Source organism: Diabrotica virgifera, chromosome 5 (genome assembly GCF_917563875.1).
Source record: "Diabrotica virgifera virgifera chromosome 5, PGI_DIABVI_V3a".
Taxonomy (NCBI): Eukaryota; Metazoa; Arthropoda; class Insecta; order Coleoptera; family Chrysomelidae; genus Diabrotica; species Diabrotica virgifera.
Genome location: NC_065447.1, coordinates 258,053,652 through 258,081,185, shown reverse-complemented (window position 1 = coordinate 258,081,185; position 27,534 = coordinate 258,053,652). Strand labels below are relative to the sequence as shown.

General features: G+C 34.0%; 1 protein-coding gene across 4 annotated transcripts in view; it reads left to right on the top strand.

Moving 5' to 3' along the window:
• LOC114324831 (protein O-mannosyl-transferase TMTC1-like) overlaps positions 1 to 27,534 on the top strand; it is a 176,401-nt gene that overhangs the window by 98,367 nt on the left and 50,500 nt on the right. For all 4 annotated transcript variants that reach the window (XM_050651160.1, XM_050651158.1, XM_050651159.1 and 1 more), the window contains exons 2-3: positions 9,001 to 9,373; positions 17,167 to 17,344. In XM_050651160.1, coding sequence (XP_050507117.1) covers positions 9,099 to 9,373; positions 17,167 to 17,344 — 453 coding nt within the window. In that variant the 5' untranslated portion in view covers positions 9,001 to 9,098. The remainder of the gene's footprint in view (positions 1 to 9,000; positions 9,374 to 17,166; positions 17,345 to 27,534) is intronic.

The window sequence follows — 27,534 nt, the reverse complement described above, 5'->3', positions numbered from 1 at the left end:
AATTTTAGTAAAATTGGCAAAAAATAATTACTAAACAGTTAATAATCACTAAATAGTTAGTAATTTTGCCAATTTTTGCAAAATTGGCAAAAAACAGAAAAAATATCGACTAAAATATCTAGCCAGTTGCGTCTGAGTTTAGCGAACCGACTATATTTTAACTTTAACACCTGTTCTGCTATCTGACCCTTCGGCTCCAATTTACGTCTTAATAGATTTACCAATTGTTGTTACCATGCACTGTGTCTTTTTTTTGGAAATTAAAATGTTAAACAATAATGGGCTCATGGGATCCCTCTGCTTTATCTCATAGTCATGTTTCAATTGGGTCATTTATGTCTTCTTCTATTTTTACTTTTATTGTGTTGTTCTGGTAGTTATTTTCGACGGTTTTGATTATTTCTAGAGGTACCTCCCTTGCTTGCAATAGGTTGATAACATCCTTTAATTTGGCCCTGCCAAATGCCTTCTTAAGGTCCTCCAAACATAATTATGCCGGTTTGCTGTATTCTAATGATTTCATTCAGTTTATTGATTATTATTTTGGTTTTTAACTTTAGTGTTGTACCATTGTTGTGGTATTCTGTGTTGTTCTATTACTTTTTTGATTAGTTTTAATAGTCTAGGTCTTTCGTCTAGGTCAGATCTGGTCCTATTTACTTCAGGTATTCGGTCTTTCTGTCTATTCTGACCTTTCTTGGTGATTTTCTTTTTTTTAATTTCTTTATCGCTTCCTTTACCTCTCCCTCCTAAATGTTAATTTCTTCAAACTAAGTTTTCAATCTAATAGCACATAAAACAACATCCAAAAATGTTATTCTACATCCTACCAGACTGAAATCAATGGGAACCTTCTCTGGTAACACCTCCGAGGCTTCTACAATTTGCAAGCCATAACGGATGCTGAGACTAAGGAAGATGAGGGAATTTTACAATTTATAATTCACGTCCCATCTGCTCAGCGCGGTAAAGTTCCAACGAGAATGGTTCCCTTCGTACTTCAATCAGGGCTGCTTTATCCATTAGGCAATATAGGCAGTTGCCTAGAGCGGCAAATTTTGAGAGGGCGGCAAAAATACTGTACAAAAAATATTTGTATATAAAAATTACAATCGAATAACATTTAAGTACATCTACATCGTGCATCCATCAATGGAATATAAGTGGGCATTCATTTCTAGAAAACATATTAACTATTCATTCAAAAAGGACAGTAGTCGTAAATTTGGGGATTATTGGTCCGTCGGGTCGGTAGCACCCCAAAGGCGGCGGGCGCAGTGTTCTATAATTTTTTTAAACTAAATCCTTTTAGGTTATTCGTGGTTGAAAATTTGCCATTTTCTTTGAAAAATGTCGCTTTTCAGGCGGTTTTTTACGAATACCTTAAAAATTATGCATCTAACAAAAAAAAACGATGTAAAACATTTTTGTATATTATGAAAAATCAAAGAGATTCGTTCCTTCATAAGTCTTCGTTCTAGTGATAGCATAAAAAGAGATATGGTAGGTGAAAAGAAGTTTTTTTGTGCATGCTCAAATGGGTGTGTTCAACTTAATAACAGAGAAATGGTCGATTTTAATGGTATAATGCTGTCAATATCTTTTGTAAGTACTGCCTGAAAAGACCTTTAAAATGACCGCTCTGTTAAATTTCGATTACATTCAAACTAAGCGAGATATGGTGCAACAAAAAAGGATGACTAATTTATTTTAAGGTAAAATGCGAAGTATGTATATTTTAACGCCTTATCTAGCAGATTTAAATGCATCGTTTTGCTTCTGCAATACTTTTTACTATAGTGTTATTTCTATGTTCAACAAGTTGGACGGGTTGAAAATGTATGGTTTTTGAAAAAAATAAGATCAAATTATAGAGAGCATTTTTATTTTTTTTAAATCTTCCTTTTTCTCCATGTAACTCGAAAATGATAATGAGATACAGAAATGAAAGAAAAATAAAATTGTTATCTAAAAGAAAACCTACATTTTTGTAAAGTATTTTTTTACGTCTCTCGTATCACTTTCGAATTACATGGAAAAAAGGAAGATTTTTGAGATAATTTAAAATTGCGCTCTATAATTTGATCTTATTCTTTTCAAAAACCATTCATTTTAAACCCGTCCAACTTTTTGAATATAGAAATAAAACTATAGTAGAAGGTATTCTAGAAGAAAACCGATGCATTTAAATTCTGGTGGATAAGGGGTTAAATATACTTCTCATTTTTCCTTAAAATACATTAGTTATAAGCTTTTTGCACCATATCTAGCTTAGTTTGAATGTAACCGACATTTAACAGTTCTCGTTTTAATGGTCTTTTCAAAAACTACAAAAGGTACATTATACCTCTAAAATCGACAATTTCTCTATTATTTTAAGTTGAATACACCGATTTGAGCATGCACAAAAAAATCTTTTTTCACCTACCTTCTACTTTTTTTTTATTTAAACTAGAAGATCTATGAAAAAATGAATCTCTCTGATTTTTCATAAACTACAAAAATGTTTTATATTATAGTTCTTTTCGTTAGATGCACAATTTTTATGGTATTCCCAAAAAAACAGTCTCCGAAAAGTGTCATTTTTCAATGAAAATGGCAAATTTTTAACCACGAATAACTCAAAAATATTGAGTTATCAAAAAAATTTATAAAACAGTTATTGCTTAGAATTAGGTTCACTGGCTACTTCCGGTGTTAGTTTGATAAAAAAAATTTCCACCCCCGAGAATGGGTGGAAACTACCCCTAAGTTAAAAGTGAAATACAGTGAAAATATCAAGTAAATTGATACAGTAGGATGGAATTCGGAGCCAAATACCCTCACTGACTGCACTAATAGATACATGAATGCATTCACTTAAAGGTTCATTTGGATACCACAATAAAATCACCAATCACCAATAATTGACATATCTAAATATTTAAAGAAGAGTGGATTGAAAGATATTTTCCCTAATTTTGATATTGCTTTGCGCATTTATTTGTGCCTCCCAGTTGCCAACCAACGTGTCCGCTGAAAGGTCATTTTCGAAAATGTCAAGAATTTAAAATAGTCATGAAAATAATTTCCGATCAAGTATGACGCAGGAACGTCTTAACATTTTGTCGATTTTGTCTATAGAAAGTGACGTAACAAAGGCTATAAATTATGACATTATAGATGATTTTTCCAAAGGAAAATTAAGAACAAAATCTGATGTGATCGAAATGGAGTGACAATTTTTATGTATTCTTATTTAAATAAAAAAATCTGCTTGCAATTTTTTTTTCGCAAAACTGGTACATGCTTGAAGGGCGGCTAATAGAGAATTGCCTAGGGCGTCAATTGACCCAAACGCGGCCCTGACTCCAATCAGAGTAAACATGTAAATCAAAAATGAATATTCATTTTCATATTCGTTGCAACACGAAACTACAGCCGCATCATTATTCCAGTTAAATCAGAGAGTGCAGCAAGCACCTCTACCGGTTTCGAAATGGCAGGGATTTCAGTCTGGTAGGATGTAGAATAACATTTTTGGATGTTGTTTTATGTGCTAATAGATTGAAAACTTAGTTTTTTGCTAGCAGTTGCCGCTAGGGCATCCCTGTCATTTCGTTCGTTGCAATCCGTGACTGCACGCCGGGGTTTGTCCTAGTTGGGTCAGAGAGAGCAGCATATGTGCCTCCTGATGAGAGACTAATAAGTTTCGAAACCGGTAGAGGTGCTTGCTGCACTCTCTGATTGAACTGGAATAATGATGCGGCTGTAGTTTCGTGTTGCCATGAATATGAAAATGGATATTCATTTTTGGTTCATTTCTTCGTTTGTCGTCATTTCTGGTGTTGGTGCTTCATTATCGTCACCTTTAGCAAATAGAGATCGGAAGTACTCTGCTCATGTTTCCTCCTGAATAAGTGACATTTTTATTAATTCATTTATCTCTTTTCTGTTTTAAAAGTAACTTGTGAAATTGTAACACAAATTTCTGGAAATTTGTTACAAAATTTCTGTAACACAAATTTTTTTCACTAGACCCATTTTTAAAATGTCAAATAAAATTCGATCTGCTGAAGGATACATGCAGTTAAATTTACAGATGACTAAATTTTTAACTAAATAGGTATTTTTGTTTTTGATGAGTTTTATTATCTGCAATGGTATTACAAATTGTGTTATTTTCAAAACTCCAAACTTTTAAAATAATTAAAATCGTTCAAAGGCATTTTCAATTTGCTGAATTTTATTAATTCTGTCATCGACAATTTAAATTCCACAAATGATTCAACCGCATTTGCACAAAAACAAACAACGGTAGGTATACACGATTTAACTACACATTTAATTGCCTTTTAAAAACCAGTCGAAATGTTTTTAACTTTGTAAAAAATAATCAATTTGTTGGTTTTCACACCGAAATGAATAAATTGATGCTTTTTCTGCGAAATGTTTAAACAGGATATTTTAATAAACTATAAAATAGAATGAACTATTTATCTCTCCTTTTTCTTCTTCTTGTGCCACTCCTATTGGAAATTGGAATTAATCAAGGCTATCCTGACCTTGTTTACAGCTGACCTAAAAAGTTCATTAGTGGTGCAGCCAAACCACTCTCTTAAATTCCGCAAGCATGACATTCTTCTACAGCCTGGATTCCGTTTTCCTTCTATTTTTCCTTGCATCATATTTGAAGTAATGCGTATTTATGTCCTCTCAGCAGGTGACCCAGATATTCGAGTTTTCTTCGTTTTATCTTTAACAAAATTTCTGGGTCGTGGGTAAAGACCCAGAGCCAGAGACCCAGAAATCTTTCCTTTAACATAGGCCTAAATGTCCTAATCATCTCAAACTTAATGCTTTTACTACTTCTGATATCGTAGGCTCTGTAAAAAGACTAATGAGGAGTTCTCAATACCAAAGAAACTCATTCGGATGACTAAAGTCTGTATGGAGGGTGGAATATCAAAAGTACGTGTAAATAATAAACTGTCTGACAGCTTCGAAATCAACAGTGGACTCAAACAGGGTGATGCGTTATTTCCACTACTTTTTAACCTTGCATTAGAGAAAGCCATGAGGTCGGCCGAAATAAAAACAGAACTGCTATCGGTTCAAGGTCCCAAGTTATTACTAGCATACGCAGATGACATTGATCTCGTTGAAGACTCCATCCTATCCACAAAAGCCATTTTCAACAAGGTGGAAAGAGCAACAAGCGAAGTAGGGCTGAGGATTATTGAAGAGAAGACGAAATATATGTGTATAAATAGAACGACACGAAGAGACAGGATAAGACAAAATTTGACGGTCAACACCTTCAATTTCGAAAGAGTACAACGTTTTAAATATCTGGGGGCTGTAATCACAGCTGACAACGATGTTACTGAAGAAATAAAAGACAGAATCCAATCAGCAAATCGCTGTCTATTCGCACTGGATAAGCTTATAAAATCAAAAAATCTTACAAGAAGTTCCAAGATCAAAATCTATAAATCCATCGTCAGACCTGTACTAACAGATGGTTGCGAAACGTGGGCCATGACAAAATCAAACGAAGAAAAGCTCAGACGTTTTGAACGAAAAATACTTGGAAAAATTTTCGAACCTCACCACGACATTAGCACAAACCAGTATAGGATCAGAACCAACTTCGATTTAAAAGCACTCTACAATGACACCGATATTGTCCAAGAAATTGTCGACCCACCTGGTCGACACCCAACTAAACCGTACTATGCGTATGATAACAGGCACAATTAAGCCCACCCCTACAATGTGGCTACCTACCCTTAGTAATATAGCACCACCCAACCTACGCCGCGAACATGCATTGGTTAAAGAATATAACAAAATAATGGACAGTCACCAGCTTCTAGTCCACAACGACATCCCCGATATTCTTGGAAACCGTCTCCGATCCAGGTTACCCCTCTACAATCTGCTCAAGCGCTGCAGCAATCCAACTTTGACTTAAATACCCGATGGAGAGAAGATTGAGAAAGTAGGACAGATCCGCATTACCATAGTCTACCGGACATCATAGGGAAACCTGGCGAATTTGAACGTCCCCGTAAGATTTGGGCAGCCCTTAATCGAATTCGAACAAACTGTGGAAGATGCGCCGACTCCCTCCACAGATGGGGTAAACTCCCCTCGCCTTCTTGTGACTGCGGCGCTGCAAGACAGACGATCAGTCACATTGTTCAGGACTGCCCACGCAGAGCATACACAGGCGACCCTATAGACTTTGTAATGGCAACCGAAGGGTCAATCGAATATATAAAAAAATTGGACATCTGTTTGTGATGCATTGTATAATGCATAAATCTAAATATATTCTGTGATATACTTAAGCCATACGCTAAATAAAAATAAATAAATGTCCAAGAAATTAAATCACAGCGACTAAGATGGGCAGGCCACGTGCACAGACTTCATAACGACAGACTTGTAAGACTGGTATGGAAGGAGATTCCTACAGGTAAAAGACCACTCGGACGTCCCAGAATGCGATGGAGAGATAACATCTAAGCAGATCTCCGAAAAATGAATATCTCATTTGACCCAAGAGGTTGATGGAAGACCGAACAAATTGGAAGAAAGTTGTACAGTCAGCCAGGACCCACCCAGGGTTGTAGCGCTACGTGATGATGATGATGAATGATCTCGACATTGATTCTTCTTCTTTATGCCTCCCCTGCTTTAACACCTCCAATAATTCTTCTCAATATTTTCCTTTCCCACAGGGTTATTTTTCATGTTTCTTTTAACACCCATGTTCCGCTTGCATAGAGGAATGTCTGTCTTAAAACTAATTTGTATAAATGTAAAATAGGGTAGCTTGAATGCTCGAATATAGAGAATTTATAGAAATTAAAAGGAGATACCGCCCACCTAGTTAATTAAACACTTTTATGTGGAAACAACATTACTTTGAATCTTAAAATTAGATTAGTGAGATGTTATGTGTTCTCTACTCTTTTGTACGGTGTCGAAGGTTGGACTTTCACAGATACTCTTCTCAAGAAATTGGAAGCCTTTGAAATTTGGGTATACCGAAGAATCCTACGAATAAGTTGGGTGGATAGAGTTCGTAACGAAGTTGTTTTGCACCGGATGGGAAAAGTCACAGAAGTCGTCAGAACAGTTAAAAATCGAAAACTTGAATATTTTGGCCATGTTATGCGACACCCAGAGAGATATAATATACTCCATTTAATAATACAAGGCAAGGTAGACAGAAGAAGAGGGCCAGGTCGAAGAAGAACGTCATGGCTTAAAAACCTGAGAGAATGGTATAACAGATCCTCTGCATCCCTTTTCCGAGCTGCCGTTAACAAAATTGCTATAGCCAATTTGATAGCCAACGTTCGATAATCAAGCACGGCACATGAAGAAGAAGTTAATTAAATCTTGTTCAAGTATATACTTTCGCTCCTTGAGCATCATCAGGGACGTTTCGTCAAATCGAGAAGGTATCCCAGCAGAATGTCGTAACATTTGTTTAGTGAGAAAGATGGCTTGGCAATTTAACACATAACATAAAACACACACTGGACAAAGGACATAACAGTCGTTCCTCCATCGTCGACTTGCTAATGATGTAGTACCGACATTTCTTAATTTAATTTGTTTTGTCCTTTGTCCAGTGTGTGTTTTATGTTATGTGTTAATTTGTCAAGCCATATTTCTTACTAAGGAAATGTTATGACATTCTGCTGGAATACCTTCCTGATTTGACGAATCGCCCCCGATGATGCTGTAGAAGCGAAAGTATACTTGGACATGATTTAATAAACTAGATGCTCGATATCTACCTTTTATTTCTATCAATTCTAAATGGTATATATTTTGTCCCATCTCGACATATTTTAAGATGTAAGTACGTTTCCGTTTGTTTTCGTCCGGTATCCAAGGCCTTTTATTGGGATGGTTGCCTTATATTTTTGTTGTTACAGGACCCGGGTAGCTAACTAGACGATCTAAACCTCCTTCTTTCTTAACCGGGCTTAAGGAGTCTGGGTAAGGGAGAGTTTAACTTCCTTTTAATGTCTAAATGAATATATTCAAGAAATCACTATGACATAACACATTTATGGACTCTCTCTCTCTCTCTCTCTCTCTCTCTCTCTCTCTCTCTCTCTCTCTCTCTCTCTCTCTCTCTCTCTCTTTATCTCTCTCTCGTTTAGGGGGTAGCTTCCAAACATTCTCACATTGGTCTACAGATTTTACAGATGTTAATATCAAATATATTAAAAATTTCAATATAATTTCAAAATTAGAGTCATTAAATTGTCTGGCCAAAAAATTTAAGCGAACCATTAAACTTAATTTTTTGTGCCCTTTTCAAATATGCAAACGGATTTTGAAAATTTCAATATACAGGCTGTTGTTTCAAGGTCGCAATGTATTCATAATTTTTGGTTAGTCCAGACCTGGATTTTTCTTGTGATTACTAGTTGGATGGTTTGGTTTCTAAATGAGACATATGGTAGTTCTAAAGTTATGGGTCCAGAAAGAAATGGGCAAAGTCGATAGAACACCCTGGAACTCGGTTATAACGCTGGCCACTCACTTACGGATATCGAAGAGGCTGGGTGACTGACAGGCGGTTAATTGAAGCCAAAATCACCACATACACGCAGTTTTCGTAAAGGCGTTGGCACGTTCGATCACAAAACTGCATGTGTGTGGCGTCTCAACAGCAGTTCATTAACTTAACTACTCAAATAACGGCCTTCGGTCCTGGCCTGCATGCCATGGCCTTTTCGATATTCGTAAGTGAGTGCCCAGCATAAGAATCGGTGAGGCAAAAATGTGATATATCTAGAACCCTATCAGTGACCTCTATCCACCACTTAAATATTTTCGTTTTCCAATGAAATACATACTATGTAAAAGTAAAAAATTGATATCTGATTCATACATTTTAGTTTAAGGAAACAATTTATAGATTTGTTTATGATTTCTTCGTGTTCGAAAATAAACTATGTGTCTAATTTGTTATTTTTGTTTCAGGCCAAGAATCCCAATGTTCAGCTTCACAGGAAGACGATTCCATAAACCACAATCTCCATTTAGTAAAAATCTAGCAATTTACACCTGATCGACAAAAGATGCCCAGGAAGGTTCACAACCCTACAATCACTATAAACCTACAACCCAGTACTTTGCCACTCTATAGTCTGGTGGCTACGGTGGCTATAGCCTGCTATGTCAACGGCCTCAACGGCAACTTCGTGCATGATGATATACCTGCATTGACAGTTAATAAAGACGTACTGGCGATAAATAAACTTAGAAACATCTTTCTGAATGACTTTTGGGGAACTCCTATGGCAGATGCTAATAGCCATAAGTCTTATAGGCCTTTGACGACTTTAAGTTTTAGGTAAGTCTTATGGTATCATTATTAGTTAGTGAAAATAGAACGTGTAAGTATAGTTGTTATCATCCATACAATAGGGAACTTGCACATAAAAATATTTTTGCATAAAATTGTTAATTTGTGTTTAAGAATATCATATTCAAAATATTTCGTCTTAACAATTAATAGTGTACGTACAACAACTGATAATAATTACGCGCCCAAATTTACCCTTTCAAACAACTTTAAAAGCGCGCGCTGAGGTCTGACGTCACCAACCATGATGTTTACCACTATTCTCGTTTGGCTAGTGCCAGGTGCGTACTGTACAGACAATATTTTGAAATTTTAAAGCCTTTCATTCATTTATGATATTATTTTTAGTTTAGGGAAATACATTTTTATTTTACAACCTATCTCAAATGCCAATAATGCCAACATATAAAGTTTGGACAAAATTAAATACCTATACAGTAGAACCCCGATTATCCGTGTGCGGATTATCCGTGCTATAATTTTCTATTACTTAAATTGTATTTTTAAGGTTTTATCAAAATAGCGTCACTGTAAATCACTCGACGGAAACTCTATACGTGGAGAGGGAGACTCATAATGAAAGATTTATTTTTTCTGATGTCTTTTTATGGTAGGGCTATATGTATGGATATACGTACAAATGTATTACAATAAGAAATAAATGTTCGGATTATCCGTGCTTTTCAATTATCCGTGCCAACGTCCGGTCCCGAGGAGCACGGATAATCGGGCTCTACTGTATACCTATTTATATCATATTTCTTAAAAAATGTAAGGATATATTTGCAACTATACTTGTGCATTGTACATTGTAACACTGGTTATTTTGTTGTCTATTGGATATTAAATGTTCCAAATATACTTCTGGTCGTAATATTTTGTAATAAACAAAAGTAAAACCTATCACTTATAAATATTTTAAATTTATAGCAAAGAAGAAAGAAATTAACTTAAAAATAAACAAAACTTTTAGTTAAGTATAAATGTAAGAGTAACTAAAATCTATTGTTATAAACAAGTTAAACATGCTTATTAATAATACTTACTTATTTGCCTTAACACCTCGCATTTCTCAAATAGAATAACTTTCACTGCTTTTTATAAAATTTACCACCATGAGGACATCAACTGTAGATTGGCCTTTTGAAAAACCCTCGTCAGTCATATTATTCGTTTATATACTTTAAAAAGTAGCACTTAAATTGATAAATTTCAGTTTGAAACAATACTAGAACAAAAATACCTTGGAATATCCAATTAAATACGATTAAAATGGAATTAATACAATCCCCGAAATACCTTTTTTTTTTCTTTTGTACTTTTATTTACAATCAACTACTACATGAGAGTTTTGAGTAAATGCGAATGAATTTGTAAATAAATTTTGAAATATCCTAGCGGCTTTGTTGTCGACTCATAGAACTCTAGCAGGTAGACCGTGGGTCGTGACGTCAGACCCGTTTACGCGCCTCTGAAGAAATTTGAATTTTATAGCTTTTTCAAAGCCTCGTAATTAGCGTATGGGTTAAAAAAATTTGTTTTTTTGCATGCATGCGTTTTAAGATGATGTTGCCTTATGTTTTTAATATTATTTTAATATTTAAAAATATATGCAAGTTCCCTATTGTAGAACATTTATTATTCTTCCCTTTAAATACATTTCCTACTCAAACCCAAGTTTGTTCCATTAAAGTCTTTCTCTCCTATTGCTTCCAGAAACTTGTTACTCAGCTTCTTCTTCTTCTTTAGGTGCCGTGTCTGTATTCAGACGTTGGCCGTCATCATGTTTACAATTCCCTGAAATCTCTCTCTATAGGTTGCTGCGCGAAATAATTCTTCTACTGTGCAGCCACACCATTGTCCAATATTACGCAGCCATGAAAGTTTCTTTCAACTAATCCATCTCTTTCCCTCCAGTTTTTCTTGTATCATAAGGCGAAGCAGATGGTATTTAGGTCCTCTAATTATATGGCCGAAGTGTTCTGTTTTTCTCCTCTTTATGATGCTTATGAGCAGACGTTCTGAATTCAGCATTTGAAGAACATCTTCATTGGAAGTGTTCTAAACCCACGATATCTTTAGACATATGTTCACACATAAGATTTCAGCACCTTCTTTCGAATATTTATCGACAGATTTCTGTTACATAAAACTGGTTTCCAGGTCATAAAAGCCTTCCGTGATATTTCGATCCTAGTTATTATCTGTTCATCAGAGTCACACAGTCACTCAACACCTCTTCGTATTTGTGATTATCATTTAGACATGCAATGTTATTTGAACAAGCATGTCCTAACTTACCTACTAAGCTTATTTATTAGTCAGTCTTATTCATCATCACGTAGCGCTACAACCCTGGGTGGGTCCTGGCTGACTATACAACTTTCTTCCAATTGGTTCTTGCATGTTATCTGCTTGGATGTTATCTCTTCATCGCATTCTGGGACGTCCGAGTGGTCTTTTGCCTGTAGGAATCTCCTCCCATACCAGTCTTGCAAGTCTCTCGTTATGAAGTCTGTGCACGTGGCCTGCCCATCTTAGTCGCTGTGATTTAATTTCTTGGACAATATCGGTGTCATTGTAGAGTGCTTTTAATTCGAAGTTGGTTCTGATCCTATACTGGTTTGTGTTAAGGTCGTGGTGAGGTCCGAAATTTTTTCCAAGTATTTTTCATTCAAAACGTCTGAGCTTTTCTTCGTTTGATTTGGTCATGGTCCACGTTTCGCAACCATAATATGTTAGTACAGGTCTGACGATGGTTGATCTTGGAACTTCTTGTAAAATTTTTTGATTTTATAAGCTTCTCCAGTGCGAATTGACAGCTATTTGCTAATTGAATTAGTCAGGCTTATTAGGAATACAAAAAATGAAATCTCTTATTAGGAATACAAAAAGAAAAAGAGCCGTTAACCACAATAAACACAGACAAAATCGAATACCTCGGTCACATCATGAGGAACAGCGAAACATATGGATGGTTGCAACTAATTTTACATGGAAAAGTAGAAGGAAACGGAATCAGGAACACGAAGGATTTCCTGGCTGAAAAATCTACGTAAGTGGTTCAATACAACAACTACAAATCTTTTCAGAACAGCAGTGTGCAAAGTACAGATTGCCATGCTGGTGGCCAACATCCTAAACGAACAGGCACTACAAGAAGAAAATGTCCTAACTATCTTAACCTTTTCATGCATTTTAAACAAACCTTTGTTCTGCTGGTTCAAGATAAGGTTCAGCTCTGCTTTTAAGTTTGCTGGATTTGTTTGATACTTAATTAATTTAAGCTTAATGATACATTGCTTTCCAGTTTCCCAATAGTCCATCGAGACCAGTTTTCAGAGTTTACTGGAGAAACTTTTGGAAAAACAAAAAAACAAAAACAAAATACCTGCCAATAGGTACCGAACTATCGAACATCACATTAGAAAATAATGAAATCATCATGCCCTGCGACCATTACACATATCTAGGAATCGTTTTTGACACAACGGGGAAAGATGATGAAGAAATAAAGAGAAGAATAACACAAGCCAGAAAAACAATAGGTTGTCTAAACAGCGTACTGTGGAATCATGAAATAGGAAAAAGAAGAAAACACAATATCTACGAATCTCTTATTAAAAGCAGTGGAGCAGAAACTTGGCGGATAACCGAAAACAACAGAAGGAAACTGGAGGCAGTAGAAATGGACGATTTTAGAAGATCAGTAGGAGTGTCACGCAGAGACAGAATACGTAATGATGAGATAAGACAGCGAATGGGGGTTGACGGCTCTCTAACAACAGACATAGAAAGAAAACAGCTGATATGGTACGGATACGTCCAGAGGATGGATAACTCAAGACTCCCTAAAATAATTATGCAATGGGTACCACCAAACCGCAGAAAGAGAGGAAGACCCAAGAAATCTTGGAGAGAGGGAGTAACGAAGGCGATGAGCGCAAGAGATCTTAGAGAGGGCCAATGGGATGATAGAGTGTCATGGAAATTAGGCATCGGACACGTCGCAAGACGTTTTAAAACCGATTGATATATATATATATATATATATATATATATATATATATATATATATATATATATATATATATATATATATATATATATATATATATATATATATATATATATATATATACTTTTGGAAATTGAATATTTATTTCAGAACAGTACATTATAATTCTTATCATAGTAAGCTTATGGTGTGTGGGGCCTATTATTAAAGTAGTTCATGTACTTATCATTGAAGATATTGTTATACAAATGTTTACTTGGATCTGAGGCTATAGAAGTTGAGCGAGATATTGGTACTTACATTCTTTGGTAAATTAGGGATGGCTCACCCATTTACTCAGTAAGCTTTCGATGTACGTTTGCTTTGCACAAATTCCTGAATATTCTGGGATAATCTTGACCTTTAATTTTTCTTATATGTTTCGTATTGGCAGTGAGATCTGGATCCTCAAATAACAGGAATTAGATAAGCTGCTGAGGGTATTAAAAAAATAATTTTTGAAGTTATACTTCTTTATAGGCGCGATTGAGATTGAGGGTGAATTTATATTGATCTGCGCGCATGCGCACACCGACAGTTTGGTATTAGTCTTTATACGGGCTCTGATTGGGTGTTGAAATGATCTGTCAATAATTGTTCAATATGGAGGTTATCGGTAAACAAAAATGTTGTATAATATATTAGTTTTTATTGTTGTGAGGACAGAATTAAAATCAAATTTATAATTATAGTGACTTTTTAAATAGTTTTGAAAAGCTACAGGTACGTAATTCTAAATGTTTCAGTTGTATTCCAATAAAAAAATATCTTCATACCTATTTGGAAAATATAAAAAAAATAATGTACTTACCTAGTACTTGCTATGCTATACCCCTAGTAGGCAATGCTTTAATTTACATAATCTGATTACGAACAAACTTTCTACAAATTTTCATCTAATGTATCGTTTTCTTACTCTATATATTGTTGTATTTTAATTCGACAAAAATCAAACTAATAAAAATTCATATAAACAAAATGTCAAAAAGTTGTTCAGTTTGTGTATATTCCCACATGACGTATACGCGAAGGTGGTGCAGTTTGAAATCCCTTCGACTCTCGTACGGCGGGATACACGGGACGTAGGTTCAAGCCCAATGCAAGTTATATCATTTTTTTATTTTTTTTATAGATTTTATGATTGTAAGTATATTATTATATAATTTTTTTCAGAAAATACGTATTTAATTAAAATTTTTGGCAACAATTATTGTTCAGAAATCATTTGTGGCATTTTTCAATGTGTTTGTGTGTGTCTTATTCTTTTATTTTTTTAATTTTTGGTATTGTTTTAATAAAAAATTTTGGAAAGTAGTAGAGAAACTGTTTATAGTATATTGATTTCGTTGAAATCATATAATAGAAGTATAACTTCTTACGTGCGTACAAAGTACACACATTCTTTTTTTTTTTATTAGTAGGTCATCCCAGGAAAAATTATTAATAATGAAGCAGATTTCTCTAGGATTACGGTACAACGATGAAAAATGGAAGCCCAAGATCGTAGGTCGTAGAGGATTGAGGGCGATGGTGGAAAGAAAGTAATTTCTATATATAGTATGGTATAACTAGACCCAAACTCAGACACCCAAAGTGAAAGTTATCCTCCAACACCAAACTGTTCTATATGGTTCACATAATGTTCAGAAAAAAGTCACACCATTTTGAGCGTCGGGTTCGGGGGGAGAGGGAGGAGAAATCAGTAAATTCGTAGTTTTATACGTTTTCCATCAATATTTCTAAAACTATGCGGTTTAGCATGAACAACCTTCTATACAAAAATATTCTGCATTAAACTTGAAATAAAAAATGCCCTATGCATAATCCTTCTAAAATGAACGGTTAAAAAGTTACTGAGGTATTATAGTATAATTGGTCAAAAAAAAGGCCTAACCCAGACATCCAAAGTAAAAGTTTTCCTCCAACACCAAATTGTTCTATATGATCCACATATTGTTCAGTAAAAAGTTACACCATTTTGAGCGTCCGGTTTGGGGGGAGATGAGGGAGAAGTCGATAAATTAGTAGTTTTTTTACGTTTTTCGTCAATATTTCTAAAACTATGCTTTAGCGTAAACAATGTTCTATACAAAAATGTTTTACATAAAATTTAAAACAAAAAAGGTTCTATACATAATTGTCATAAAATCAACGGTTCCAGAGTTACGGAGGGTGAAAAGTGGAGGTTTTCGATACTTTTTATATTTATTGGGCAATTTATAATATTATTACTGATGAAAGAAATTTTCTTTAACAGGATTGTGTTTTGTAAATAAAATTTGCTATTTCAGTGGCCGATGGTATGTTAGTGATAAGCCCTTGAAGAAACGTCAACCTCACCCCCCAAAATCAAGATCAATTGCACAAAAAATATAAAAAGTATCGAAACTTCCCCATTTCACCCTCCTTAACTCTGGAACCGTTGATTTAATAACGATTATGTATAGGACCTTTTTTGTTTTAAATTTTATGTACAACATTTTTGTGTAGAACATTGTTTACGTAAAGCATAGCTTTAGAAATATTGACGAAAAACGTAAAAAACCTACTAATTTACTGATTTCTCCCCATCTCTCCCCCAAACCGGACGCTCAAAATGGTGTAACTTTTTACTGAACAATATGTGGACCATATAGAACAATTTGGTGTTGGAGGAAAATTTTTACTTTGGATGTCTGGATTAGGCCTTATTTTTGGACCAATTATACTATACTTCCTCCGTAACTTTGGAACTGTTCATTTTAGAAGGATTATGCATAGGACTTTTTTTATTTCAAATTTAATGTAGAACATTTTTATATAGAAGGTTGTTTATGCTAAACCGCATAGTTTTAGAAATATTGACGAAAAACGTAAAAAATTACGAATTTACCGATTTCTCTCCCCTCTCCCCCCCCCCCCCCAAACCCGACGCTCAAAATGGTGTGACTTTTTTCTGAACATTATGTGAACTATATAAAACCATTTGGTGTCGGAGGATAACTTTCACTTTGGATGTCTGGGTTATGCTATCTTTTGAAGCAATTGTATCATACTAATAATAGTCTATTGTTGTGTCCCGAGTCATTTGTAGTTTTACATTCTGATATTTTTGCACTATTTTACAGAACATTTTTTTAATTCTTCACATTTGTTATTTCTATCAGAATTCGTAACATGCAAATCAATTAAAGCTGAAAGGCATTACTTATTTTTGAAATAACCGGGTCTACAGCTACAGTCATAACAAAGATTGCGTACAAACCACGATTAATAAAATGTATATAGATTATGATAGATCGGCCCATTTCTGGCTCAAAATGATGGATGATTTTGCTCAACATAAAGAAAGAGGCTTTTAAACCCACAACTTATTATTAGGGAAGTATGCTTAGGAACTCATAGAGTAAATTGAATCGGAAAAGTCAATAGACTAATTTAAAGTTGTTACAAAAACATAATACAGGGAAAATATATGTTCTGAGCAAATATACTCATAGGGTTAATGATACAATGTTTTGTTACATAGTATAATAAATGAAGAAAGTAGACGGTACATACTTTTAATAAATTATGTTTCATTGAAGTTTATCGAATGTAGTCCTGAAGAAGTTCAAAAAATAAACATTCAACGAAATATTGAATTCTGAAATAAATGTAGTTTAATTTCAAGCTGCACACCGCCGTTTTAAAATGATTTTTATGTAATTTTGATTATTATAATTGACATTAATTTTTTTTGCAGATGGAACTACCAGCTGTTTGGATTGAAGCCACTGTGTTTTCATTTAACGAATGTACTTCTTCACGCACTAGCTTCAGTACTATTTACAAAACTGTGCATTTGTGTAGCCTCTTTGAGACCTCCGTTCTCGGCTATTGCTGGACTAATTTTTGCGGTACACCCCATACACACCGAAGCGGTACGTATACCATCATTATTTATATATAGTAGGTACATAGGTAATTTTGGTTAACCCTATATAAATAAATATTCGAATAATACATCGTTGTAAAGTCGATTGGGAGACTTTTCAAATGAGGTGTCTCATTCATTAGGTTTATACATTTTTAAATAATCGACGATTACGTCAATACCCAAACAGTGATAGGCGAGGAAATGAAGCAATCTCTCTTAAATTCTGACCGCCGGATTGAGTGTAGTGGTCGACGTGATGTCGTGTATTGTCCGTCTCCAAAGATCTCTGTCTCTGTTCATTTCTTTTAACTCATGCATAGGTCTTTTGCATATTCCTGTAATTTGATCGATCCATCTTGTTGGGGATCTTCCTCGTGATCTTCGGCCTTCCACCTTTCCTTGTATAGTTTGATATAGATGGTCTTTCCATGTTTTCTGTGTTTGCTCTCCTAACATGTCCAAAGTAATTTTAATTGTTGGAGATGTACTTTACTGGAGAGTCGTTGGCTAACTTTTAGCTTTCTTAAAATTGAATTATTTGTCCTATGGTCGGTCCAAGGAATTCTTAGCATTCGTCTCCAACAGAATACTTTAGTGGCGTCCATCTTTCTTCTTTCCGTTTGTCGCAAGGTTCAATATTAAGCAGTTGATCAACCTCATCTTTAACGCTCTTGAAATTTGACAGTCCATCCATATTTTGGTCAATTTTGCTGTGGGAACTTTGGCTAGATCACATCTTCGTTTTATTTCTTCCTGTAGTGACCCTGGAACAGTGGAATATTAAAATCCCTAGATTTTAGATTATCTTATATTCAACAGGTGTTCTCGAGTATCTCTACCTTTGGTAAATTTAATTTTCTCTTGTGGAATTTCTCTTTCAAGGAATGTTTTTAGTCCTTCATTGATTATATGTAGCATTATCTTGCTGGCATGTGATATAAGAGAAATAGTTCTATAATTGTCGCATTTATGGAAGCTGCCTGTTTTATGTATTGCCGTTATTGTAGATTTTGTCCAGTCTTGCCATTGTTTGGAATATTTGGTTACAGAGTAGATAAAGTAATTTTGTGCCGGTTTCTTCTGTGGCTTTGGGAATTTCTGCTGTTATCATATCTGGACCTGGTGCTTTATTATATCTTAGCTTGCTGATCGCCAGTCTTACTTAATTTTCAAGTATATCAGGTTCTTCTTTCACCTCGTCAGGGAGTTGGCTAACAAGTTCTTGGCGTTGATCATCTTTATTATATGTCCCTGCAATATATGTCTCGATCTCCATGTCTCTGCTTTATCGCCTCTGTTTGTTCTCAGAGTTCCAGTGTTGTCTTCAATGGTCCAAGTTTTGAGTTTGAAGTCTCTTGCTAGGTAGCGTATTTTTCGAAATAGATCTCTCCAATGGCGATGGTGTCCGATGCACCTGGTGCCCAGGATGTGACTTGTCTCCTGGAGTTTTATGAAAATTTGATACAGCAAACTTGTTACTCGGAAGGTTTTGGTGTCGCTGAACACTAATATGATGTCGAAAATGGTCTCCAAGACACCTGGTGCCTATAATGAGTCTCATCTGAAATTGTATGGAAATTCGGTACAAATGCAGTGAAAACACATAACGTGCAGTTTTTGGGGACGCTAATTACGAATATGCACCTGGTGCTCAAGACAGCCCTCGTCTTCTGGAGTTTTGTGGAAATTTGATGCAAAACCAGTGCAAACTCATTACTCGGAGATTTGTGGGGACGCTGATCACGAATATTATGACGACCCTGGGGTATTGTAAAAATTAGATACGAAATCAGTGTAAGTGGTTAATAGTGGGTTTTTGGGGTCGCTGATCACAAATATCATGACGTCGATGGTGTAATTTTTACAAAATTCCAGGAGACGAGACTCCTCCTGGTCCACTATTATGCCGGGTGGTGAATTGGAAAACGGGACAGGAAATTCAATGTAAAATTCTAAATTGTTGAATTCCTGCTTCCCTAATTATTTTACATCAAAAGACATGAGAAACTATCTGTAGAGGATTGAAATCTGTATTGAAAAAAACTGTTAGAATTTTTCTACGAATTAAACTACCAAAATTTTGAAAAAATGTAATACATTTTTCAGAGTATCACGCCAAATTTGGGCCACACACAATACAATAATTTGTATAATGGTTGTATTTGGTTATAATGAAGTTATTACATTAACAATTTTTAAACTGTCAATATTTTTATTTTATCATTTTGTTTAAAAAATAATAAAGTTGATAAAATACCCTCAGTTGAGGAGAAAGTAATAGTATTAATAATAATTATATTATTATTAATAATATAATATACAGTATTAATAATAAAGATGTTTTATTCAGTCAGTAGTGTACCCACTGTCAGTTAAATAGTAACGTGTGGCCTAACTTTTACACACATACCTACTGTGGCAAATGTATTCTATTTTTCAAAATTTTGGAATGTGTTTAAATCGTAGAACAATTTTAACTTTTGTTTTCAATGCAGATTTCAATCCTCTACAAATAGTTTCTCATGTATTTTGATGTAAAATAATAAATTGTGTTGTAGGTACCTATTTTATTTTATTTGTTGTATGTTCAATCTGCAATTTATATAAATTTTGCAATAAATTGTTTTTGTCTTGGCTTTTATATTTTATACTGTACATTATTGACGATTTATCTAATTTATCTATTTATCTATTTTATAAAATTGTAAAAATTTTCAGTGGCAATAAAGCATATTTCTATTCTATTCTATTCTAATTAGGGAAGCAGGAATTTAACAGTTTAGAATTTTACATTGAGTTTCATATGGCCCGTTTTACGATTCACCACCCTGTATATTATGTAGCAATTGATGGCCATTCAAAAATTAAAATTAACATGTTTTAAGATTTTTTTAAAGTCGTCTGTTTCTGAAATAATGAATTGATTTCATACTTTTGCAACATGCTGTATATAAAAACCTACCGTTACGGCAAATATACCCGCTCGTGGTTGCAAATGTTCTTAAACTACAGATGGTATGTACAAATAAAGGAATTGGGATCCAATTCCTCATTGACAGTCCACTTAACTTTCGTAGGGTAGATTATACTGGGGCTGTCTTCTCAAGAATATTTAAAGACATTGCTTGGGAACGTGCAAGTCATTCCCTTGGAATAAATGTCCTGACAAGAAACACTTTTACAAGTAAATGTATTACTCCGGAGTGAGGTAGCTGTTTTACCGGGAATGATATAATGCTAAACGTTTTTTTCTACTTTGATGAAAAACGATATTATCTAGATTACTTGGTAAGGAATTTTAGGAAATGGAGATTAGAAAATATGTACAATTTTTTTATCCAGAAATAATTACGTGAAATCGCAATAAATATAAAAATGTCTAGAATACAGCAAAGTTAATTTTATGGACGTTTAACTCAAACTGTAATATGAGAACGGAAAAACTAGAGCACGTAAATGGGATATACAGGGTGTCCCAAAAGATTGGTCATAAATTATTCCATAGATTCTGGGGTCAAAAACATGTTGATTGAACTTCACTTGCCTATATACAATAGTACACACAAAAAAGTTACAGCCCTTTGAAATTACAAAACGAAAATCGATTTTTTTTTTCATATTTCGAAAACTCTTAGAGATTTTTTATTAAAAATGGACATGTGGCATTATTAAGGCAGCAACATCTTAAAAAAAATTAAAGTGAAATTTGTGCACCCCATAATAATTTTATGGGGGTTTTGTTCCCTTAAACCCCCCCAAACTTTTGTGTACGTTCCAATTAAATTATTATTGTGGCACCATTAGTTAAACACAATGTTTTTAAAACGTTTTTGCTTCTTAGTACTTTTTCGCCACATACTCAAAGTATTTCTAAAGATTATTCATCGTAGAATATACAAAAAGTTAGAACAAGACATTGGACAAACTCAGTTCGGATTTAGAAATGCTCAAGGATTATTTGCAGTAAATGTGCTAATACAGAGATGTTTAGATGTAAATTAGGACATCTATGTCTGCTTCCTAGATTATAACAAGGCATTCGATACGGTGAAACATAATCCGTTAATAAAACTACTGAGAACAAAGAACATCGACACACGGGATATAAGAATAATAAATAATCTGTATTATGAACAAGAAGCTGTCATAAGAAGAAATAATTTAAACACCAATAAAATAAAAATCAAAAGAGGAGTTAGACAGGGCAGTGTCTTGTCGCCATCACTGTTTAATGCATACTCAGAAGAAATATTCAAAAAAGCATTAGAAGATGAAGTAGCAGGCATAAAAATAAATGTCCTACCCATATGTGAAATTAGATACGCCGATGACACAATACTAATAGCAGAAACTATTACAGATCTACAAAGAATTTTAAATAAGGTTGTTGCAACAAGTGAAGAATTTGGTCTGTCACTAAACATAAAGAAAACGAAACTGATGGTTATATCAAAGAAAAATATTAGAAACTACACGTACATAATAAGACGATAGAACGAGTTCAGAATTATAACTATATTTAGGGACGAACATTAGTGAAACAAACGATTATACTAAAGAAATCCGAATTAGAATAGAAAAGGCTAGAAGTGCATTCACTAATATGAAACAAATATTGTGTAGTAGAGATCTCAGCCTAGATCTTAGAAAGCGAGTACTAAAATGTTATGTATTTTCTGTTCTTTTGTATGGTGTGGAGACATGGACTCTAAATAAACAATGCCTCAATAGATTGGAAGCATTTGAGATGTGAACGTATCGAAGAATGCTGAGAATCTCCTGGACAGACAAAATAACCAATGAGGAAGTACTAAGGAGAGTAGAGAACAGCAGGGAGATACTGGATTCCATCAAAATAAGAAAACTTCAATACTTGGGTCATATAACACGTGGTGACAGATATGAACTCCTAAAATTAATTATGCAGGGAAAGATTCAAGGAAGGCGCAGCATTTATCGACATATTTTGAATATTTGTTGAATCCACCACATATTTGTATAAGGTTAAGTACGATTATAGAGACCTGTTAATAATCTGAAAATTTATTTATAATAATTTACATTTATAGGTATATTTTGAAAAAGAAGCCCCATCTCGATAAAAGGTGACTTGTCAAAAAAAGACCAAGAGGCCAAATAGTTTTAAAAACACTGTGTTTAACTAATGGTACCACAATAATAGTTTAATTGGAACGTACACAAACATTTGGGGGTTTTAAAGGAACAAAACTCCCATAAAATTTGTATGTAAATATATTAAAAAGAAGCCGCATCTCAATAAAAACTGGCTTATCGAAAAAATACTAAGAGGCAAAAAAAGTTTTAAAAGCGTTGTGTTTAACTAATGGTACCACAATAATGAAATAATTGGAACGTATTGTTGTGATCTTGATTATTGATATGAGATAATATTTTTATATGTCATTTAATTTAATCAATGCATTAATAATAATCTAATTAATTTACCAGATCACATATCAATATGTTTTCAATCTCAGGGCTTTTTATAAAATTAATTACTTACATACGTGGCTTCTAAGTATTTCTTAATGGTTCCTAATCGGGATAGGAAAGAAAAGAGTAAAATAATAACACATATGGGTTACAATTGTAATCAAAATATTGTTTATTTTATTTAAATGGCAATCACTGCTTAATATTTGCTATATCTTATTATTCTTAAACATAACATTTATACATGGGAATCTTATTTCCTTTTGATTTCCAATTGAAAGTTTTTATTAACATTTAACTATTATGATTTATCAGCAACAATTCTATTTAAGTTTGATGAAGCTTTTCTGATATTATTAATTATGTTTTTTCAATTTTAAATGTGGTATTTACTACGAAAAACCCATACATTCATGTCCAAACAAATGAGACTGACCTTTTTCTGGTGCACTGAGAATGTCTTCACACAAAACCCGTTTCCTGCTATCCTTGGCTGCAATCAAAACCTCGTCCTGGCTTCCAGTAATGTTCTCCTCTGAAACTAGCTCGTATAGCTCTCGTTTCCTGCTTCTGTCGTGATGCTGTGTTCTACCTTTTTCGAAACTGCAATCAGCTACCGGGAACTCTTGGCTCAAGGAGGTTCTTTTACTCTCAACCTGGCCTACCTCTCGTTCTACGATAGATACTCCACACTCACGGAACTACACCGGCTTTCTCACTCTCCGTACACTACCGTCTACTACTCGACTTCACTTCTCGACAGCTCAAAACATTCTGCTCTCACTTTGTCATCCATTCCCCTACTTTCTAAATATCCCTTCCAGATTCACAAATCAATCTTCCACCACCAACTCTCATTCGTAATATTCCTCAAAACCAATTTTTAATCTTTCTAAATATGCTTAATGGATTTCAAAAGAAAATATTTAATTCCCATTCTATAATACTTTCTAACTATTTACAAATTTTAATGACCTATTCTCTCTTTCAAATGAGTCTTATTTAGCATAGGCTAATGATCGAAACCTTCCGCGAAAAACGATAATGAACTATCATCTATTTCACTGAGTTTTATTTAGCATAGGCTAATGATCGACCTTCCGAGAAGAACGATAATGGTACGCGTCATTCACTTTGTTTATCTAAGCACATTGTTCCGAGTTTCGTACGCTTATTCTAATCACTTCTTAAAATTAAATATAACAATTTGTTGTATACAGGTTGTTCTAAATTTATATGCCCGTGTTTGAGAAAATTGAAAATATTTTATATTAAATTGAATTCTGTTTATAATTATCAAATTTTAATTTTCATATCAAATAGAAATATAACAGTATATAAAAGTATGGGGGGGGGTTTAAGAGAACAAAACCCCCCATAAAATTTTTATGGTTTGGACAAACTTTACTATAATTTTATTTTAAGATGTTCCTGCCATAAGAATGATACATGTCCATTATCAATAATAAATCTCTAATAGTTTTCAATATATTGAAAAAAATCGAATTTCATTTTGTAACTTCAAAGGGCTGAATTTTTTTTACGAGCACATTTGTACTAAGGTAAGTTAGGTTAAATCGAACTATGTTTGACCCCAGAATGTGTGGTATAATTTATGATCAATCTTTTCGGGACACCCTGTAAAAACAAACTGAATATCTAAAAAATATCTGAAAAAATATTGAAATATTTGAATACCTTTCTAGTAGCTTTCTTCCACTTTAGATGTATAGTATATTCGGTGAACTCACACGGGTTTCGGAATACATAAATGATGGGCTGCCTTAATTATATTTCTTCATTTAGTTTCTATCTTGAATCATAATAATATCAAGACCTATAATTTACCTACAGTTCAGTACATCATAGCTGAATTATGACTTTCTTATAAAATTTTTCCCTTAGCTTCATTGGAATTTTTCTGTCACACTACACACCACTGGCTTTCTTCAACTTCATCTACTAATTCCACTGCATGCATCTGCCTCTATTTCAAGAGCAGTAGTTGGACTATCGAGAGGGGAAAACATTCTGGTACAATCTCAAGCCATTCACATCTATACGTTAATGATATCATCCTCAACAATGAACTGGACAAGACCGATGCTTTTAAAAGCCTTCTCCAGGCCGCATTCATCTCCTCAGACGACCCCAAGTTCAATGAGCGGCATCGACGGGATACTGAACAAGGAGAAGCCTACTCTCATCAGATGGTGGCTCCTGTACATGATGACATCGGCAACACACCTACAAAATATTCATTACGCTAATTATCTAATTATCTAGTACAAAGAGTGTGTCTATACGTCAATAAATAATCGCCAATTTGGATACCGACAGAAAAATCCTGAAGAAATGTATAAGAAAATGTGCATAAAATCCGTCAGTATTAGTCCACTTTCTTGCTAATCTTCACACTCTAAGGGACAAGGCTCAGAGCTAAAGAGGCCCTGGAAACTTCTTTTTATGACCTAGGTACTCACCAGGTGCTCCGATAAAAAGATCCTCTCCCTCCAGCTAAGCTTATACAGCTACTTGCAACGATCTTTCTGATAAGTATCATGACGTCCTAGAATAAGCTCCACTACTTAAATGGCAGATAACATTAAGCTGCAAGCTAAAAACGCTGATTAAAAGTTGTCCTAATATATATAGCTGGTGCCTTTCTATTCATGTTTTGTGTTGGCTTCTCCAAAACAAAAACAAAACTCTTAGCCTCTTAGCTTATTGCTCACCTTCAATTTCCTGACTTCACTAGCAGTTCCGTCACTTCCCTAATTTGCAATTGGCATTGCTCTTCCCTATTCCAAGCTTCGCAATAAAAAAGAGAGTAGCCCCACCTTGAAAAGGCGAAGCCTAAACAAGGTAATCATAACGTTTAAATTCGATTCGGCCTAGGTATCAATTCTCTTCAAACATCTAGAAGAAGCGAATGTGTCTTAACAATATCAAAGGTTTTCATTTATCTATACGGGAATGATTCCCTTACCTATTCCAGAGGAGTTTTTGATGGTACAAACTTTTTAAGAAGAGGAGGGAGGATGTTGAAGATGAAGAGAGTCTTGGAGGACATGTAACTTCAAAAAGTGATAGGTTTTCTTCGAAAAAACTGTCGATTAATATGTAATATAACATGTAGACAATAATAAAGAAAATACACTATGAGACAAATTATTCAACAGTATCTAACGTGAATAATAAAGTATGTGCTAGGCTTATGCTTAGACTGAAGCTTATGCGTATATTGAACGTACAAAATTATTAGTACGTTCTTTAAAGGTAAAATATTGCAAAAGCTCTAAATTTTAAAGAACCGCTTGGATTGACATGAAATTTGGCATACACGTAGCTAACAAGTCAAAGAAAAATAGTGATATTGTGCCGATGTGTGCTTTTGCTCTAGGGGTGACTTTCACCCCCTTTTGGGGGTGAAAAATATATGTTCGAAATAAGTCCGGAAATGGATAAAATGACTAATTCTAAGCAACTTTTGTTCTATAAAGTTTTTTCACGAAGTTAATACTTTTCGTGTTATTTGCGAGTAAATATGTTAAGTTTTCTACATTTTCAGAAGGTTTTTCGCAAATAACTCAAAAAGTTAGTATTTGGTCGAAAAAAAAATTCTTATCAAAAATATAGCACGTAAAAAAGTGAAAAACATGGTGTGTATATTAGGTCACTATACCTAGTAGAAACAGAGTTATAGCTAATGAAAAATAGGTTCATATTCTTCAAATTCCAAATCGAATATTTTACCGTGCCATAACCAAAAAACAAAGCACTGTTTTGGGAAAAACTCATTTTAACTTTTTTAAAGTGTTTAAAAAATGCTTATTTTATCTCTAACAATTTTTAAGTTATTTTGAAAAAAAAGAATTTTTTTTCAAAATTAAAATTTTTGAAAATTTTACTTTAAAACCAAATTTTTTCAAAAATAAGCACTTTGAATCGATGAAACTTACAGATAATATAAACACAACATAAGTAAAGTAACTTGTGAAGCGGTAATGATTAATTTCGTTTAAGTTACTAATTGGGGGGTGATCTTCCTGATTTTTTTTGCCAAAACAAAAGGAACCAACTTTATTTTGAGCGTAACTTGCTTACATTTGATGTTAGAAATTTTTTTCTAAAAACAGAAATAAAGCTTTTTTTAAAAACTTTAAAAAAGCTGTAATATGTTTTCCCCAAGGAATATTTGGATATTTCACATTGAATTATTCTATTTGGAATTTTTCGAATATGAACCTATTTTTTATTAGCTATAACTCTGTTTTTGCTAGGTATAGAGACCTAAAACATATGTTATAGTCAAAGCCCGAATTTCAGGCACTCCTAGGTTTGACTAGGCAATCCTCAGGTCTGACTGACGGTCTTAGTCAAAGCCCGAAATAAATTACCGTTTCGGCCTTTGACTAGTCAAACCTAGGAGAGACTACGTTGGTCAGGCAAAGGTCGAAATTTAATTTTATGAAATCGGGGTTTGACTAGTCAAACCCCGATCAGCTATTAAAATGTCGTAATTTGTTAGATAAGGTTTAATAAAACGTCATTTTTTAATTTTATTGTTTATTATTTTTATATTGTCTTAACTAAAATATAAAAATTAGTGTTTATTCTCACATGTTGAGGCATTATGGCATTTAGAGTTGTACAATACGTTAGACGTTTTACACATACGTAATTTGGAAGAGCATTGTTATGGCAGTAGCATTTTATAAATCCTTGTCCTCCAAATTT